At 35.7% G+C, this 19,064-nt stretch overlaps 1 protein-coding gene across 9 annotated transcripts in view; it reads left to right on the top strand.

Moving 5' to 3' along the window:
- Positions 1–19,064, top strand: part of LOC106478485 (homeobox protein cut-like) — a 153,296-nt gene that overhangs the window by 103,641 nt on the left and 30,591 nt on the right. For all 9 annotated transcript variants that reach the window (XM_022382094.1, XM_022382093.1, XM_022382091.1 and 6 more), the window contains 3 exons: positions 10,270–10,428; positions 13,013–13,087; positions 16,216–16,322. In XM_022382094.1, the coding sequence (XP_022237802.1) occupies positions 10,270–10,428; positions 13,013–13,087; positions 16,216–16,322 (341 nt within the window). The remainder of the gene's footprint in view (positions 1–10,269; positions 10,429–13,012; positions 13,088–16,215; positions 16,323–19,064) is intronic.

The following is a 19,064-nucleotide window of genomic DNA, read 5'->3' on the forward strand; positions in this document are numbered from 1 at the left end:
TAAGGCATGTCTAGGTACACAACTAGTCTGTAAGTATAAGGCATGTCTAGGTACACAACTAGTCTGTAAGTATAAGGCATGTCTAGGTACACAACTAGTCTGTAAGTATAAGGCATGGCTAGTTACACAACTAGCCTATAAGTATAAGGTATGTCTAGGTACACAACTAGTCTGTAAGTATAAGGTATGATAAATAAGTAAAGTCCGGAAGGTTTTGCATATTGAGAAGGAACATATTTATTCTTTCAACATCCATTTCGACTATAAAAATCCCGATAAATGACTTATGCTCCTAAGGTTTATAATAGAAAATATAGCCTATATAATATATATGTGAACAAATTATCTGAGGGCTTAGAGTTATAATTCGTTTGTTCGTTGTTAAACCTAAAGCTACACAATAGACTATTTGTATTGTGCCCACTACTGCTTTCGAAACCCGTTTTTTATTTTTTTATTTTAGCGTTATAAGCCTTCAAATTTACTGCTGAGCCACTGGAGGGCCTAGAGTTATAAATCCGATGCAGTTCTGCAGAGTTGAACGAACGTGTGCTGTGGTGGAAATCTAATGCTTATTTCTTAGTTGACTATAAATTAATAGAAACTTGATTAGCCACGCTAGAATACAGCATTTGGGCAACGATTACTTGGGTGCCTGAATGGATTCGGCACATAATGGTCGACGGTAAGAGTGTCTTAAATTCAAATTTACTGAGTGGACGTGCATATCTTTCTCCACTCGTATGTTGGTCAATTAACATTTGCTGTCACACATAAAATCAATAGCAAAGGACGTCATGAAAAGTGGAATTGGAGCGTTGATTATACACCGACTTGTGAGAGCCTGTGGGTTAAGATAAGCCTCGTTGGGTGATTGTATGATGTTCTTTAGACTTAATGAGGCCGCGGCTTTGTCCGAAACCATCGCCCAATTTCATGCCCGAGTGCAGCTCCTCTCCTTCTCTCTGTCTATCTGTTTGTATGTTGGCGGTTTCTACAGTAACTATGCCAAATACCCTTCAGGCAACACATACTAGAATATTTCCAGTCTGGTAGATCATAATAAAGTGTGGCCTACAGTACCACGTGACAGATGCTTTGCAGTTTGTATGTAACTGTGTCCTATCAAGTTTCTTGCATCATTTCTTAAAGACCTGCATTGGATGCTTATGTTCCCATATAAACTCTTCTGTCTATCCATCCAGTCTCAGCTCGTAATTAGAAGCTCATTTCTTTCTTGCGAGTCCGTTTGCCTGCGTCTTTTGTAAACCCCTCCAGTGACTCAGCGGTAAGCCTGCGGATTTATAACGCTAAAATTCGGGTTTCGATACCCGTGTTGAGCACAAGACAGATAGACAGACCATTATGTAGCTTTGTTCTTAATCATAAATAAACAAACAAATATCTTTCGTAAAAAAAAAAAAATGTCTACATGCCGTCGTATAGGAACCTGTGTACATGTTGATAGGGGACCTTGCTTAAATCAATCATCTGACCAATCTATCAAGTTTTACTTAACAATCAAACTGAAACATTTGCTGCTTTTTCTGTAATAAGCAGACTACAATGCCATTTTTAATTTTCTACAAAACCAAGTCTCAAGAATGTGACTTTCTTTGAACAAGTCTTCTTCGTAGTTCTCACGATAGCTAACAACTGCTGTTTGTGTTGAAAAACAAAACAAAAAAAGTTGTCTTATAATTAAGTAGGTCAGAATGAATCATTATGAACACAATATAAATTCCATTAACACCTAAATCTACTACGGTCTTAAGCGCTTAGGATAGTTTTTATTGGAACTTAGTTCAATTCAAAACTAAAGTTCTATGTGTTTTTAGTAAATGAGTAGGAAGTTGTGTGTGTTTTTAATAAATGAGTAGAAAGCATTAATTTCTAGAGAACGCTAGGAGTGAATATTACCGATTATTTTATATAGATCTGATGGAACCATGTTAAATGTCCCATCTTCTCCTCATCCTACATCTGATGGAACCATTTTAAGTGCCCCATCTTCTTCTCATCTTGTACCTGATGGAACCATGTTAAATGTCCCATCATTTCCTCATCACACATCTGAAGAAGCCATGTTAAATGTCCCATCATTTCCTCATCACACATCAGAAGAAACCATGTTAAATGTCCCATCCTTTCCTCATCACACATCTGAAGAAACCATGTTAAATGTCCCATCCTTTCCTCATCACACATCTGAAGAAACCATGTTAAATGTCCCTTCGTCTCCTTATCCTACAAATCTTCTAACCAAGTAAAATGTCTCATCATATTCTCATTATCTATCTGATGTAATCGAGTTAGATATCCCATAATCTCTTCATTCAACATTTGATAGAACCAAGTTAAATATTCCGCAACGTATATGTGATGAATCTTCTCAGCCTACACCTGAAAAACTACGTGAAATATTCGACCGTATAATTTACGGTTCTTTAGGTTGCATGCTGACACTGCATGTGATTGGTCATTAGGTTATTAAACATGTAAGTTAGACTAGCTGAAACAAGAGTAATATACCTATAATTAAACGAATAGTAATTATAAAGTATAATTAAATTACAAATTAATACTAAAAAATATATATATGCAGGAGATTCTAGTAATCTATGAGTGGAAGTAAAGAATATGTAATACATCAACCACACTTCCTCTTTTATATCCAAAGCCGACGAGGCTTTTCGCTCAATACCAGGGCCCATCATGCCGGCTGGTATTCAATGTTTCAATATTACATCAGTTGGTCCCCCGCTGGGACAGCGGTAACTCACGGACTTGCATCGCTAACATCCGTGGTTTGATTCCCCGCGATGGACACAGCAGATAGCCCAATGTAGCTTTGTCCTAAAGGAAACAAACAAAACAAATGCACCAGTTCAGTAAACACGTTGATTGTGATTATTAATATACATCATACGTTGCTGACTGTGTTTTCATACACGCAATCAAAATCTCTCAGTATATGCATCTGAACTATCGAGTAAAGAAATTGTTTGTCGAGGAAAAATGACGGTAAGTAGAGTATGGGTCAGGTGTATATTCCAAATGGTGATAGGTGTGATCGTACTTTATAGATGTAAGTCAGAAAACTTACGGCTGTCTCACCACGGGACAATCGTCAAGAGAATGTATTATTTTTTTTTCATCGTTAATTTTTCCGAAATACTACTTATTTTATAGTTTGAATGAATATATGACTCATCAATGTATTAATTCATTTATTTTCACCACCCAGTGGCGCAGCGGTATGTCTGCGAACTTATCACTCTAGAAACCGGGTTTCGATACCCATGGTGGGCAGAGCACAGCTTGCCCATTGTGTAGCTTTGTGCTTAACTACATATTGATTCATTTATTTTCAAAAGTACTTTTGTAACCCAACAGTGTTGTGTAAATTTCCATACATAATACATGGTTGACACTTAGCCAGATTATAAGGAAATTGGCTTTCCTTAAACACTGAGGATTCTCCTTTAAATATCCTGAAAATATCAAGAATTCCATTTCTCGTTTTCTAATAAAAACATAGAGCTTTAATATCTTCATATTAGTGGGGGTGGGATAAACGCTGCTTATGTGGAACATCAAGTGTGTTCTTCGCTTGAAAAGATTGGAATTCCACTCGTCAGTTGGAACTAAAATGTGCTTATCCGTTTCGTTATTCACATATATGTCGTTGTCAGATTATTACAACTCTTTCACTTTTTTCACCGCCTAATGTATTTAATCCATTTCTCTGTAATCAACATGAATTAAAAATATCCATATATAATTCTTGCACACAGAAAGGGTAGATCGAGTAATTTCTAGAATTAAAGTAATTACGCTACATCTTGAGAGCCGGGATAAGCTGGCTTTTATTGCAGAAGCAAAGGAATTGTTTCCAGATTCCAAAGTAGAGTAATTAATTAACTAAGCTATAGCTTGATTAGAATAGTATGCGTCGGTATTAACGCGGCTAATGTAATTAACATTTAACGCACCAGCTCTTCTGGAAGGCCTCATAACCCGTCAGACACAAAGCGTCAAATAAAGTCAAGTGTTGCGGTCTAGGATAGGTTGTTTCTGTTTTATGGAAAGAATCCCAAGTGGAATGTTTGTATAAGTGGCAGTTATGGCGAGAAAGCATGTAATCTACTTAGCTCTGTTTGTCTACGTAAGTATATGTACGTATGTATGCTTATACTGTTATGTACAATCGATACGTCCTGTGGAAAACTATAGTTAGCTCCAGTTTGGTTGTATTTGAAACTTATGCAGTTTTGTGTGAAGTCCTAGGGAAAACTCTAGCTGACCTCTGTTACGCGCATCTCATCTTTCAAGAATAACCTGGTGTCGAATATGTGTAAAAATTCTTAATACTAGCATCTGATGTCAAATGTTTAGTGTTTCCTAGTGATTTTTTGCTATTGAAAAGGGAACATGTTATACTTTGTTTATTTTTAAAAGTCGTATGCACATAAGTCGACCCTAATTTAAGGGTAAGGCAATTAGTCAACAGCATCGCCAATTCTTTGGCTATTCTTTTGTAATCAAATAGTAGGATTTGACTGTCGCTCCTAGAGCGTACCAAAACTCCTAAGTGCGGAGGTTATCTCTTGCAGCAACAAGACGCGAACCATGAACCCTTGGATTCACAGTCTAGACGTGTTCGGCACCCTAAATTACCCGTAAGTAAGAAATATTATTATTAAGTATACGTAAATTACAATGTCGGCTTTATTTCATATTTAGCGACAAACGAGCACGAAGAAATATAAGGGTTTTGTCTCCTTGATTTGTTGCCGAAGAAGTGCAAATAACTTCTGAAACGTTGAAAAAAATGCCAAGCAACTAGTAGATACGTTAAAAGAGGTATTACCGAGCACTATACATTATATGACAAACAAAACTACGATTATTATCACACAATTTTAAACTGTATAACTATATCCGAAATGAGTTGAGTCAATTTTGAATTACTGAACGTCATACTGCAGAAGGTCTTTGTAGCTGACGTAATTCATGGGAAGTATTAGCTATGACAACCATGCTTATTGGTTTACCAGTTCTTCCAAATGATGAGTAAAATTACTTTAAAAAGTAAATATAAATAACTGGTGTTAAAATATATAATAATGATGTGTTATTATTTTTGCCCTAATTCTAATAATTTATAAGCGACTTAAATATAATTAATGAAAATTACACACTTAATTTAGTTCATACTATAAAAGTTAGTGATCCTGAAATATGATAATATAAATATCGTATCAACCTCCGGGACTGGGATATAAGCCCCAGTCTTGGAGTTTCTTTTCACTTGTAGAAATAATAGTAACAAAAAATGTATACATATGTGAACATAATTAGACTTGTATGACAGGTTTGGATGGTGGTAAAGCTACTTTTCAACTGCTTGAAGCACAACGTTGTACGAAATTCTTACTTTTCGTAAAAAAGCTTTGAGCACAACGTTGTATGAAATTATTACTCTTTGTAAAAAATATGTGTGGGTGAAAAAAAGAGGGCAAGTTTGTGCTATTGGATAACTCAGTTTTTAGAGCATTGACCCTGTTAGCCAAAAGTATTGGATTCAAGCCTGGAGTTGTTTTTACTTATCGTTTTTTTTTTCTTTTTTAGTTAAGCACAAAGCTACACAATGTGCTTTCTGTATTTTGTCCACCACGGGTATCGAAACCCGGTTTTTAGCGTTGTAAGTTCACAGACATACCGCTGTGCCACTGGGAACTCTTTTCTCATCGGCTTTTTTTACTTACAATAATGTTTGTTAGAAAATCTACTGTTGTTGATTCGTAATATTAATTAAAATAATAGCGCCTCAACCCCTACTACGTACGTCATATCCCAGCGGTCTGATGAGCCCAAGTATTTGCGAAAGGCCACGTCGGCACTGGATATAGCTGATATAGTGTGGTTGACATATTGCTATACAGTCTTCTTTACTTTCAGTAATAAGTTCGTAGAATTAAAAGTTTTATTAATTTAATATAATTAATCAGTTTGGAAAGACTTGTTGATGGCTAGAATGGAACACACTTCTCATTATTCACCAGTACTAGAAATACGCAAAGTAAAAAACAACGTGAAGACATCACGTCTAGTTTTTGTAGTCTGAAATACTGAAACTATCTAGTGGTTCTGACTAGAGTTTCTGCTGACTCTTAACACTAACCAGACTGTATTCTGCTCCATTATGGCCAAATGGGTTTTAATTTACTATTGTTTAGAGTGTACTAAGTGTCGCAGTTCAGGCGTCTCTAATTTATACCGTCTTTCATAGAAGGATTTTCATGAATATTCATTCGTGCTGCTTAACAGCTTCAGCAATAACAATTAGTCGCCTAAGCTTGTGTCCATGGAAGAGCGCCTGTCGGGCACGTGCATAGGTGAATAATTTTGCTTGGTAAGATCAAGAGTTCTAGATGGCCAGTGGTTCAATGTGCTGAAATTTTGCTGCATCCAAATGTGCGAGAATCTTGATGACAAGACTTGTTTTCTCTAACATGATATAGAAGTTTAGAGCTGGTACTTGTTATGATAGTCCGCCATGTTGACACACGTAAACCTTCTCATAGATAATCTGATATACTAATATTTTGATCAGGTACTGTTTTATTTCTCAAGTAATGTTTTTCATTATTCAAAGATGTTGAAAGAACGAAATGGTTAAACTCCCTCCTAAAACCGTCTATTTATAACATTTTTATGCGTTTTCAAATAGTTAATTTTACATTTCTTTCTTTGGCGCTACTTCTCACGTGCGTTGATTATAGGAGATGCTAAGTGTAGAAAATGCAATCAATAGGTATTCCTTATGAATGTGTTTTTGATCTGAAATTTCTAAACGAAACTATGGCTGCAGTAAGTTGTTCTTAATGTAATAAAACTTATTCTTGAAAGTTTTAGTTATTGTTTTTGTGTAATTTGAATATTTAGGTCCAGCAATCCCACTCATGTTTTAAACCACATTGTGGGTTTTGTTTTACTTCCAATTAAATGTACTGAAGTACATGAAAATCTCGTGTAATCTCGTCAAATCTGCATTTATACATTATTCAGGAGAGTTATATGAGGTTGGCGCATTTTACTTACGTAGTTCAAGTTTCGACATTGTACCCATGCTATAGAAAAAGTTTGTATTTAGCGTCTGTTTGTTGAAAGGCTATTATCTCACTTGTGTGTAGGTTTTAACAACTGGAAAATCTTATTTTGACCAATCATTCACCATAAAAACTACACTCTATGCAATCCATTATTGCCTAAAGCCTTCAGGACGAATCATTGCCGACTTTCTTTCTCCTGTATTGAAAGTTGGAAAAATGCGAGCATGATGGTAGAATTAGCATGTGCTATTTTCATTGTTAGAACCAAATGAAGTCAGAATCTGGAGTCGCGAGTTTGTTTATTTCAAAATATCTCACAGATATATACAATTGCTATCTGCGCATAAGTGTCAGTAATTTTGACTAATAGACTAGCGGGAAGGCAGCTTGCCAACAGCACCCATCGCCAACTGTTGGGCTCTTGTTGTCTAAGGAAATGCTGAGATTTAACACAAAGATACGCAACTCCATAACCCGAGCGCTTTCGAAATGGTGATTCTTTCTCTATCACGGGCAAACATTCCTAGTTTGCTCCTGAAGAACTCCATCTTTCGGTTAAAGGGCATCGTATATTTGTGTTTAACTGATTTTTTTCTAACATCGTGATCTTACAGCACAAAGAAGTCGAGAGAAGTATGACTGTCATTCTATTTTTTATTTGTTAAAAACAAGTTTGAGAAAGTGTTCTTTTATATAATGAACTAATCTTGTCATTTATGAATTTCATAATATAGGCCTTCGTGATTTCCGGGTGTTAAATGAATTCAAACAACTGAAATTACAACTAAACACGTGGGTTCCTAGTGATATGCTCATCAAGATGGTCGAACACGGGAATCTGACAAAATATTCATAAGTTACTGTTGATAGTCTTGTTAGGGCAGTGGAATAGTGTACGACAACGTTGTTTGGTATTCAGTTTCGGTCGTGTCCTTAAAAAAACTATTTTATAAACGCTTTTATAAGCTTAAAAACAATCACCCGGTAGGAAATGACTAAGCATGAAGTTCAAACCATAGACTGCGTTAAAGATTTCAAGTGAAACAAACTCATTTGAATCATAGCAGTTCCAGTTAACCATGGTTAAGGCGCTCGACACGCAATCTGAGGGTCGTGGTTTCGAATCTCCGTCACCGAACATGCTCGCCATTCCAGCGTTATGATGTGATAGTCAATCCCATTATTCGTTGGTAAAAGAATAGACTAAGAGTTGGCGGTGGGTGGTATTGACTAGTTGCCTTTCTTATAGTCCAGCACTAGTAAATTAGGAACGGCTAACACAGATAGCCCTCGTGTAGCTTTGCACGAAATTCACAACAACCAAACTTGTTAGGTTTTTGTTATTCGATAAAGATTTAAAACATTACGGATAATTACATCTTTCTGTGAATATAGTTGTATAAAATATACCATATTGAACTGTTTATCTTATTATTCAACCATATTAAACTGTTATTTTCTTATTAATGTATAAGTGCATCGAAAACGATATAAACAAGACAGTGTGTGAAGACCCTCCGACATCTTAGACACTTAGTTTTTTGTTGTAGACGAAACAAATTAGCACATTTATGTGCTAAGCTCTTTGCGTGTGCTTGTATACAAAGTACCTATGGAAAATACAGACTGTAGATCATTTCGTTCATATACGGTATACCAAACCTTGGGCCCGGCATGGCCAGATAGTTAGGGCGCTTGATTCATAATCTGCGGGTCGCGGGTTCGAATCCCCGTCTCACCAAATATGCTCGCCCTTTCAGCCTTGGTGACGTTATAATGTGACGGTCAATCCCACTATTCGTTGGTAAAAGAGTAGCCCAAGAGTTGGCGGTGGGTGGTGATGACTAGCTGCCTTCCCTCTAGTCTTACACTGCTAAGTTAGGGACGGCTAGCACAGATAGCCCTCGTGTAGCTTTGCGCGAAATTCAAAAACCAAACCAAATCTTGAACATGTAGTTGTACCATACATTTATTTGCTCAATTGAACACAGCTTCTACAGTTGTTATTTGTTATGAAGCACAGAGCTACACAAAGGGCTATCTATGCTCTGCTCACTTCTGGTATCGAAACCCTCTAGCAATAAAAGTCCGCAGACATTTCGCTGTGCCACTGGGGGGCAGCTTCTACAGAAACCCTTTATAATGTTACACGTCTGTTCTGACCAGACCGAAGGTAGACTAACCAAGTATCCGGGGTCTGTCTTGTCTTTTAATTCCATAATCATGAACACATAGACTACAAGTAACACAGTTAGTGAACAGCAACACCACCAACTCTTGTCTGACCGCTTTCACATTCACTCTTATAACGCACCCATGACTCCAGAGTGTGGGACACGTTTACGCGGAAACGAGACGCGAATCATAAATAGTCATTATCACAATCCAGAATATATACGAAAAAACGTTTCTATTAAAAAGAACGGCTAGATATGACCTAGTGTTTAGTGTCCGTCACATTATAACGCCCCCACGGCTGAAAGGGCGAGCATGTTTGGTGTGACGGGGATTCGAACCCGCGACCTTCAGATTGCCGAGTGCCGTAACCACCTGGCCATGCCGGGCCTCCTTTAAAGAGAAGTGGGATTGATAGTTATATTATACTGCCCCACAGCTGAAAGGGTGAGTATGTCTAGCGACAGGTTTCGATCCTGCGACTTGCATGTTGCGAATCGTCGAGCGCCCTAGCCACCAGATCGTGCCACGCCCCCTATGAAATAACACAAAATGTTCACAGTTACCAAATGAAAAAAAACAAACAAACACCAACATCGAAAAATTATTACTCCCAAGTACAAACAAATGTGAAAATTATCAAAACTAAAACTCCCTTCTTCGTTGTTTCGTTGTACGATGATGGTGCTGAAAACTGTTACATTAATAAGGCGAAATTTTCCATGACCGTTTAGAAACATGTCATAAGATAAAATAAAACATAAGGGATTGTTGTTTAAAATATTTGCCCGTTTTTGTTGAATTTTGCTACGTGAATTCTATATAATTTATATAAATACCATTATCCTGATCTCAAGTATCTAAATACGTTTGAAAATTCAGAAGAAAAAAGTGTAGATTTGATTAGTCTAGCAGTGTTACGAGGTTGGATAACATTAGAAAAACTTGTCAGCAATATTGTTTTTCTTCTCGTTAGAGGGCAACACTGGCAGAGAAAGAGGTGTCTTCGCTGAAAGAGCGGTTTGACGACGCCAAACAGTCTCTTCAGATCCAGAAAGCTTCCGCTATGGAGCAAGCTGTAGAAGTGCTCAACCAGTCGACTTTGGAAACCGAACTAGCTGCTAAAGAAAAGAAGGTAAGGTATACGTGGCGTCATCTAGGGAGTGTATGTTGAGATATATTCAAGTACTTTTGCTGAAAAGTTTATTTAATTCACAAAGCTGCAGTGTATGACTTACACTAAGTTAATAGGTAAATATAGAATAAACGTTTTATCATTCTTAAAGTTCAGATATTAAACAAATCATAAGTTCTATAGTTTGATATATCATTGCTCATCTAGTTCAAAACATATTTTGTAACTCAATTATTTCTTGATATTATAAGCATTTTGTTTATACTTGAAACAGTGACCACAATGTCAAATATATATCATAATAAACGTAGTTTAAAAATATATGTTAATATAATTTCTTACTCTATTTCAATTTGATGAGTCCATCGATAGGTTAGTGGCAGGTTTCCGGACTTACATTAACATCCGGTGTTCGATTCCCCGCGGTGAACAGAGTGAAGATGTCCCGTTATGTAGCTTTGCACGACAATAATAACATTGTTTTTAATGAAGCAATTACAAGATTCTTTCTCCGAACTGTATTTAATCTATTAGTAAGAACTTTCACAGGAGTTGGGAAAATATGATTATTACAAAAATCCTTGTCCGGGAAGAGGAGGTGTTGTGAGAAAAATTAGCTGCATATATCAAGTCTGATAATATAAGCTGTAAATTAAAACAAAGAGAGAATAGAGGATAACTTACGACTTTCAAGAGAAATCAACAGAAAAGCTGTTTTCATGATGATTGTTTGTTTGTTTGTTTTGAATTTCGCGCAAAGCTACACGAGGTCTATCTGCGCTAGCTGTCCCTAACTTAGCAGTGTAAGACTAGAGCGAAGGCAGCTAGTCATTACCACCCACCACCAACTCTTGGGCTACTCTTTTATCAACGAATAGTGGGATTGACCGTCACATTATAAAGCCCCCACGGCTGAAAGGGCGGGCATGTTTGGTGTGACGGGGATTCGAACCTGCGACTCGCAGATTGCGAGTCGAACGCCCTGACTACCTGGCCGTGCCGGGCCCATTTTCATGATGAAGATATCAGTATTAATGTAAGCGTATCTTATTTCATAAGGAATACGGGACACTTCTCATCAGGGTTGTTGTTAGAGTGATCAGGAGAATCAGATAGAGAATATAACAAAGTACAGAAACAGAGTTGTGGTCAAAAGAACCATGTAGAGATTCTATATAACGACACCCAATCAATGTGTTTTAACAGGTCCCTCACAAGCCAATGGGGGACATTTCTGTTGAAAAAACAACAACAATTACCCAATTAGGCTTTTTTTTATTTGAACTGAATTTTTGGACATTTTATTGGCTAAAAAGAAGGAATTTCCTGCACTCTTTTTAGCGCATCACAAACTTAACGACCAAGCACATGAAGCATGGAAGTCTCCAAATGACTCGCAGAGGTATTCAGGAACCGTTTAGAACCATCTTTGTAGATATTGTGCAGGAAGCCGAATACAATATTATGCCTATAGCTGCTTTCAATGTCTGCTCATCCTACTGCTGACCATCGTGATGCTTTGACCTTCCCTACTGAATTGCAGGTGAAATCGTTCGTATCTCAATTGAAAGCTAAACATAAAAAGGTGATAGCAGAAGCATAAAAGATTGGCAATTGCTTGATTAATGATGCTGAGAATGTGGCTTAACATATATGTACTGAATTTACTCCCAGCGAGTAGACCTCAGTACTAGCTTGTGTGGAGACTTGGGGATTCTGTATTTCACTTATATATTTATGAATTAACAAATGAAAAGATACGTCGAAAACCACCCTCTTTGGGAGTTTCCGGATTGAACTTACTTTTAATGTTCAACAAATTGTAGTGTAAAGACACCCCTTGGCTCCTGAAGGACGTGTTAAATAGAATAATAACGAACTACTGGGGTGTTTACACGTTATTTTTCATCATACTTTGGATGTTTGGGTGATACGTAATAATTATATTTTTTTGTGTGTCTAATATGGCTCTTACCTTTGATCACTACTAGAATGTTTTCTGGTTTCAATACCTGAACAGTTTCTTTAGTTTGTTTTCATAAGTTTGCGCAAAGCCACCAGAGGGCTATCTGCGCTAGCCATTTCTAATTTTGAAGTGATAGACTAGAGGAAAGTCAGCTAGTCAACACCACCCACCTCCAACTCTTAGCCAACGAATTATTGGATTAACCATCACATTCTTACGCTTCCACAGCTGATAATGAGTTTCATTCCCCTGACTTTAAGATTTTTAGCCAAACACCCTAACTTCCTAACCACCAGGAATTTTCAAACAGACACACACGTTTGGTGACGAATTCATATATTTCAATTGGTTTTGGGATCGAATCGTGATTACAAATAGGAAACTTGTAACTGAATCAGTGATGTAGATTATTTTCTACAACTATTTCTTCCTTTTCTTAGAACTGTTAATTTTTTCAAATAGAGAACTTGAAGGAATGTGCTCCTTATTTCTTGTTTTCTGGATGAATTTGTAAACAGTTTACAAAGTTGTTTGGTAACTTCAACGAGTCAAAAGTTCCAGTGTAAACTAAAATAGCTTTGAGTTTTATGATTTTAATTGTACACATCTTGTTCTCAGATTTCCCAGCTAGCTGACGATATACAAAGTCTACAGTCTACAGTCAACAATTTGAAAGAGACAAGTGCCTCGCAAGTAAGTACCTGCCAGACCAAAAATTATCTTAAATTAATTTTCAACAAATCTTTAATTTGAAGGTATTCGGTTTTATTCAAAACTGAAATTCTATTACCCATGTCAATTTCAAAACATAAATTTACATTTAGGTTGTTCGTATGAACAGTCCTTTTATATTTGAAGAACATTACTAAAATAGAGGGAAGAACATTGTAGCTTGAAAAAGCTATATGTATCAAAAGTGTCTCCATCTATTGATAAACTTTAATAAATTAACTGTACTCGGAAAAAATTCAAAACACGACGAAAACCCATATGTTCACAATAAACCCAGACCAGACTGTATCATTTAAGGATATTCCTTGTTAGGTATTTGAATTAAATATAACTGTTCAACTTAACATATAATGTTAAATATTTGTTCTTTTGACATGAATATAGCAGTGTTTTTGTTACATGTTTAAAATAACTGTTACTATGAGCTTTTTTGTAAAATATTAGATTATTTTTCTTTTTTAATTAAGAGTTTCCTGAACTCTTGTCTTGTGTTCCTATAGTCATATCACCTTTATACACAATAAGATTTTCTGGTGTGATGTTTTTGGTTGTTTGGACTGAAGTGGCGCAAAGTAGCAAGGGTATCAGCGCCAAACAACCGTTAAAAAGGCAAGCAGAAGTAAAACTCTATAAAAAGTAAAAAGAAAACAAGCTGAAAGCTAAAGAATTCCCAACAATCAGGTAAAAACTAAATATATTTTAAAAGTCCAATGGCCTGCAAAAAACTAAAAACACAATCAAACTGGACAGTGTTACCAAAACCAATGACACCGTCCAATGTCAAGGGTAAACCATTAGAAAATTCATGTCTATAATGGTGCCCGCTTCTCACATTCTCACAGTACGAAAATAAAATATGGGCAATTGTGACCTGAGTGTCAAAAAAGCCACATATCGGTGGATCAGTCCCACATAAAAGAAAACGATGAATTAACAAAACTGTGACCAGTGAGTAGTCTTGACAAGACAACTTTCTCACTCCGATCCTTACGGAAGATGTTTTGGATCTATATAAATATAATAGCACTGTCTGTTGTATGTCCGTGTAACTACTTCGCAGGGTGTAGATGGTTCTTCACCAAAATTGTTATGGAGGTTCATTAGGTCCATGCGGGGGTACATACAAATTTGCGGTTTCACATTTTGTGTTTTGCACTTTTTATGGACGTTTTTGAGTTTTTTTACAATTACATAAAGGAAGCAACTTTTCATGTCCTAATCTAACATTTCATTAATCATGAATTTACATAACTTCCGTCCAGGTAACGGGTACTCCAGCTGGTAGTAAATAATTTACTAAAGCAAGTTTTTTAAATTGTTTCCTATTATACTTTATTTTCAGTTGATTTTGTTACTTACTTGCTCTCTTTTCTAAAATTAAGATGTTAATTAATAAGCTATATACCTTTCAGAGGTTTGAGGTTTTTCTTAGTTCTTGTAGGTTTTATAAAGAAAATATATATAGATGAAAAAGTAGCCATTAAAGAACATCTTTCCACTTATGTTATTGAACCATTACAAAACTTACCCCCCCCCCTCAGGTACGCAAGTGTTCTATGTCTAAATACATTTTATTATTTGTCGTTATATGTACTGTTATCCAGAGTTTATTTCTTAAGATAGTGTTAGACTAATGAGTGAAATAATAGGCCTTTCATGTGCTAGAATGCTCCACTAAGTATTCTTCAACATTAGTATAACAACAAGAATGCAATTGGAGGGGGGACAATAACGATATTAAAAACATTAGATTGATGTATATGACCACACCCAAAGTCTCATAGGTTAATTTGCACAAATTCTGCTTAAAATATTTTCAATTTGAGGGTAGGCTGGTAGAGATCCTGATGAGTAATAAAATTGAATTGGGTATACGCGCACCCCACACTTGGTATTGCTCGCGCTCAAAAATATAGCAAATAAAAAGGAATAAAAGGTATCATAGATTAATTTACTCTTATCTTGCCTAAAAGAATTTCAAGTGTCGCGGCTATTGAGGATTTCCTCTTGTTTATGAAACAAAAATTACTGAATTAGATATAGAGAGTACATTCTTTAGCTGGAAAAGGAAATACTTCGTATTCTTAAGTTCAAAACAAAAACTCAGAAATAACAAACTATTAAGTTAATATATCAATTACAAAAAGTTAATATAAATGTCTTTCCTTTTGTGTTAAATGTAAAATGTATTATATTTATGAAACAAAAACAGCCAGTAAAGTGTTATGGTTTGTTTGATATGTGTACACTCAATGTTTTTTTTTGTTTTTTTATTGTGTATGGTACAAAAAATTGAATCGGATTGTAGAAGTTTCAAATTTATAATGTGTTTTGTGAGGCATACAATTTCTTTGGTTGGTGAACTAAATGAAAGAAGAAAATGTTCATACATTGGTTAAGCAGTACAGGACAGAACTTTAATAAGAGAGGTTTGGTTTGGCTTGACTTTCGCACAAATCTACACTAGGGCTATCTGCTCTAGCCGTCCCTAATTTTTAGCAGTGAAAGACTAGATGGAAAGCAGCTAGTCATCACTGCACACCGCCAACTCTTGGGCTACTCTTTTACCAACGAATAATGGGATTGACCATCACATTATAATGCCTCCTCGGCTGAAAGGGCGAGCATGTTTGGTGGGACGGAGATTCGAACCCACGACCCTCAGATTGCGAGTGAAGCATCCTAACCATCATATTCATGCCGGGCCAGTTAATAAGAGAGAGCAGATTGATTAAAAACATAGTGAGTGGATGTCATTCATTCAAAATCTCTTCAGCATCAAAGATTCTTTATGATTATAAAAATTTTGGTGGGGGATCTAAACAAAGATATTAAATATTGCAAGATTCTTGTTCAGACAATACTGTTCAAACAAGCAGTGTGTTTCAACAATGACTGAAATCCATTTACCGAAGATCTCTTTAGCAACAAAGTTCCAATTTCCCATAAAACAATTCAAACATTGTAACCACAGTTTTCAAAATGATTTTCAAACTTTTTTATTAATCTAATAAATTTATCCTTATAAGCAATTTTATAAGAATATGCAGAATGATGGGGAAGCATTTTAACACAAACTTTCTTTTCAGATAGTTCATTTGGAGGAATTATTAGTAAAGAAAAACAAGACCATTGAGGAACTGGAAGAAAAACTTACTCAGCAGAAGGATTATGCAAAGATCAAGAAAGAATTGAAGTACTTAAAAGCTATTTTGAAAATTAATTTTCCACATAAAAATATTGAACTGAGATATCCCTCTGTTCAATATTCAAAATTAAATAAGTAAAAAAAGTATTAGTACATCTCATTGTACTTATTTGTGAAAGAAAACGTACGAATTTTAATGAAGTTATTGATTTATATACGTTTGTCAATGTTTAATTTTTAATTAATTAATTGCATATGTTTGTTTGTTTTTTGAATTTCGTGCAAAGCTACACGAGGGCTATCTGCGCTAGCCTACCTTAATTTAGCAGTGTAAGACTAGAGGGAAGGCAGCTACTCATCACCACCCACAGCCAACTCTTGGACTACTCTTTTAACAACGAATAGTAGGGTTCACCGTCACATTATAATGCCCCCGCGGCTGAAAGGGCGAGCATGTTTGGTGGGACGGGGATTCGAACCCGCGACCCTCAGATTACGAGTCGAGCGCCCTAACCACCTAAAATTGTATATGAATAATTTGATAATTCAATTGACATATTCTCTGTTGTCTATATGATACTGTTTTTTTTTTTTTTTGGGTAGCTTGTTTGTTTTTGAATTTCGCGCAAAGCTACACGAGGGCTATCTATGCTAGTCATCCCTAATTTAGCAGTGTAAGACTAGAGGGAAGGCAGCTAGTCATCACCACCCACCGCCAACTCTTGGGCTACTCTTTTACCAACGAATAGTGGGATTGACCGTCACATTATAATGCCCCCACGGCTGAAAGGGAGAGCATGTTTAGTGGGACGGGGATTCAAACCCGCGACCTACAGATTGCGAGTCGAGCGCCCTAACCACCTGGCCATGCCGGGCCGTTTTTGGATAGCATGAAACTATAAGAGGTAATACCTGGAGTGAGCAATAATTTATTAAAGTAACATTGTGCACAAATGAATTGTTTTATCAATAAGATGCTTTTTGAATGCTGTGCCTACATGTTACACAACAATTGCTGTTTGTAGTTTTCTATTATTATTTTTTATTATGAATTATAATGGTAAACAGTAGGGCCATGTGTATACCAAATGCTTGTTTATTGTAATCTTAAACATAAATCAATGGTAAATCCAACAGAAAATATATACTGACCAGTTTACTATGAAAATGTATACATGCACTCAAAGTTACACCAACAAAACAGGTGACCAAAAGAACAACATTTTAATCAAGCCAATAAAAAATTCAAAATAAACATGAAAAACTATTTTGTTCATCATTCATACCAAAAAATATTTTATTTGACATCTGTAGACTTTATTGGATTTGAGTGTAGTATTCGTTTATCAGTTTAGTGAGTTAGTGTTTAAGTTCCAGGCTATTTTGATCTAAATATAGGCTCAGACATATATAGGAAATACAGACACAGTAACCTTGTGTACTTGAGATTTGGAGTTAACCCTCAGGTCTACAGGAAATGGAACTGATTATTAGAAATTTAAATCATTAATTAAATTTTGTACTAAATTTATTAGAACTATTTGAAATGATCCAAGAACACAAGTTTTGTTTATATAAATAAATTTTGTTAGCTTTTTAATTTTGCTATAGAGGTTTTACTACCAGCCAAAGAACCATTAGTATATTCACATTTTCCAAATTGAATTTGTGTATCTATATATGTGTTTATATACATAGTAGTATAACAGCCCATCCAAAATGATGGGAAAGCTTTCCTATTCGGATCCTGCCTACCTGACGTCATAATGAGGAGGATAATGTTGCGTCACACACATAATACCATGCGTGATCTGGTCTTGGGAACTCCCTCCTCGACAAGCTTTTATATAGCAGAAAAAGTGCCGACATTGAGGTCCTATTTACACCTATGTTAGCAATTATCAACTAAAATAGGAACGGGCAATCAAAAGAGGAAGTATTATAGAAGAAAACTGGAATTGGACTCGTGTAACTCATGAAATTTGGAGAAATCAAGCGTGACCAACTGATTGACACTTAGCATTTATATATATACACACACACATATTAAAAGAGAAACAATTTCATCAAGTGAAAGATATTGAATTAAATGATACGATAAAAAAAAGTTTTTTATTCTTACCATAGAATATGTAACCTAAACATTAATGCCATTCACTTCAGACGTTTACAGTTTTACAAATTTTTATTGGCAAACATTTGACCCAATCCAGTTAAGAATCTTCTCCAGGCTTAAACGGAGATAAAGAGAACAAAAACAAGTTTGTGAGGAGAGACAAAATACAGTATAGATGTAGTTTAGGCAGTGGGTGTGTGCATAATTATGGAACAAACAAAAGAGTTGATTGGTTGCTTGGGTTTTTTTGGTGCAAAGCAACGTGGTTATCTGTGCCAAAAAAAAACAGTAAACGACAATAAAGGAAAATAAGCTAAAAACGAAACAGTACCCATAAAGTAGTTAAGAAAATAAATAGCATAAAAAAAGGCCAATGGCCAGCAAAAATCTAAAAACACAATCTAGCTGTACAGTCTCATCATCATCAAACAAAAGAGATATCTTGTTTTACCCATCTTGGTACGTTGACAAGTAATTTTCTTTTCCTGGCATCTCAAGATCCTTCACATATTTGAGATAATTTTCGACGTATTTGAAAGTTTTTTTCAGGTCAAAATTGAGTAATTCAATATTTACTTCGCAACGAAAGGTTTTAATAAGAACTAACAGAGACCCGCACATCATTTCCGGCCAAATTAGTATTTTTATCGTAACTGTACTTCTTTAAATATAAC

This window comes from Limulus polyphemus, unplaced genomic scaffold (assembly GCF_000517525.1).
Source record: "Limulus polyphemus unplaced genomic scaffold, Limulus_polyphemus-2.1.2 Scaffold216, whole genome shotgun sequence".
NCBI lineage: Eukaryota > Metazoa > Arthropoda > Merostomata > Xiphosura > Limulidae > Limulus > Limulus polyphemus.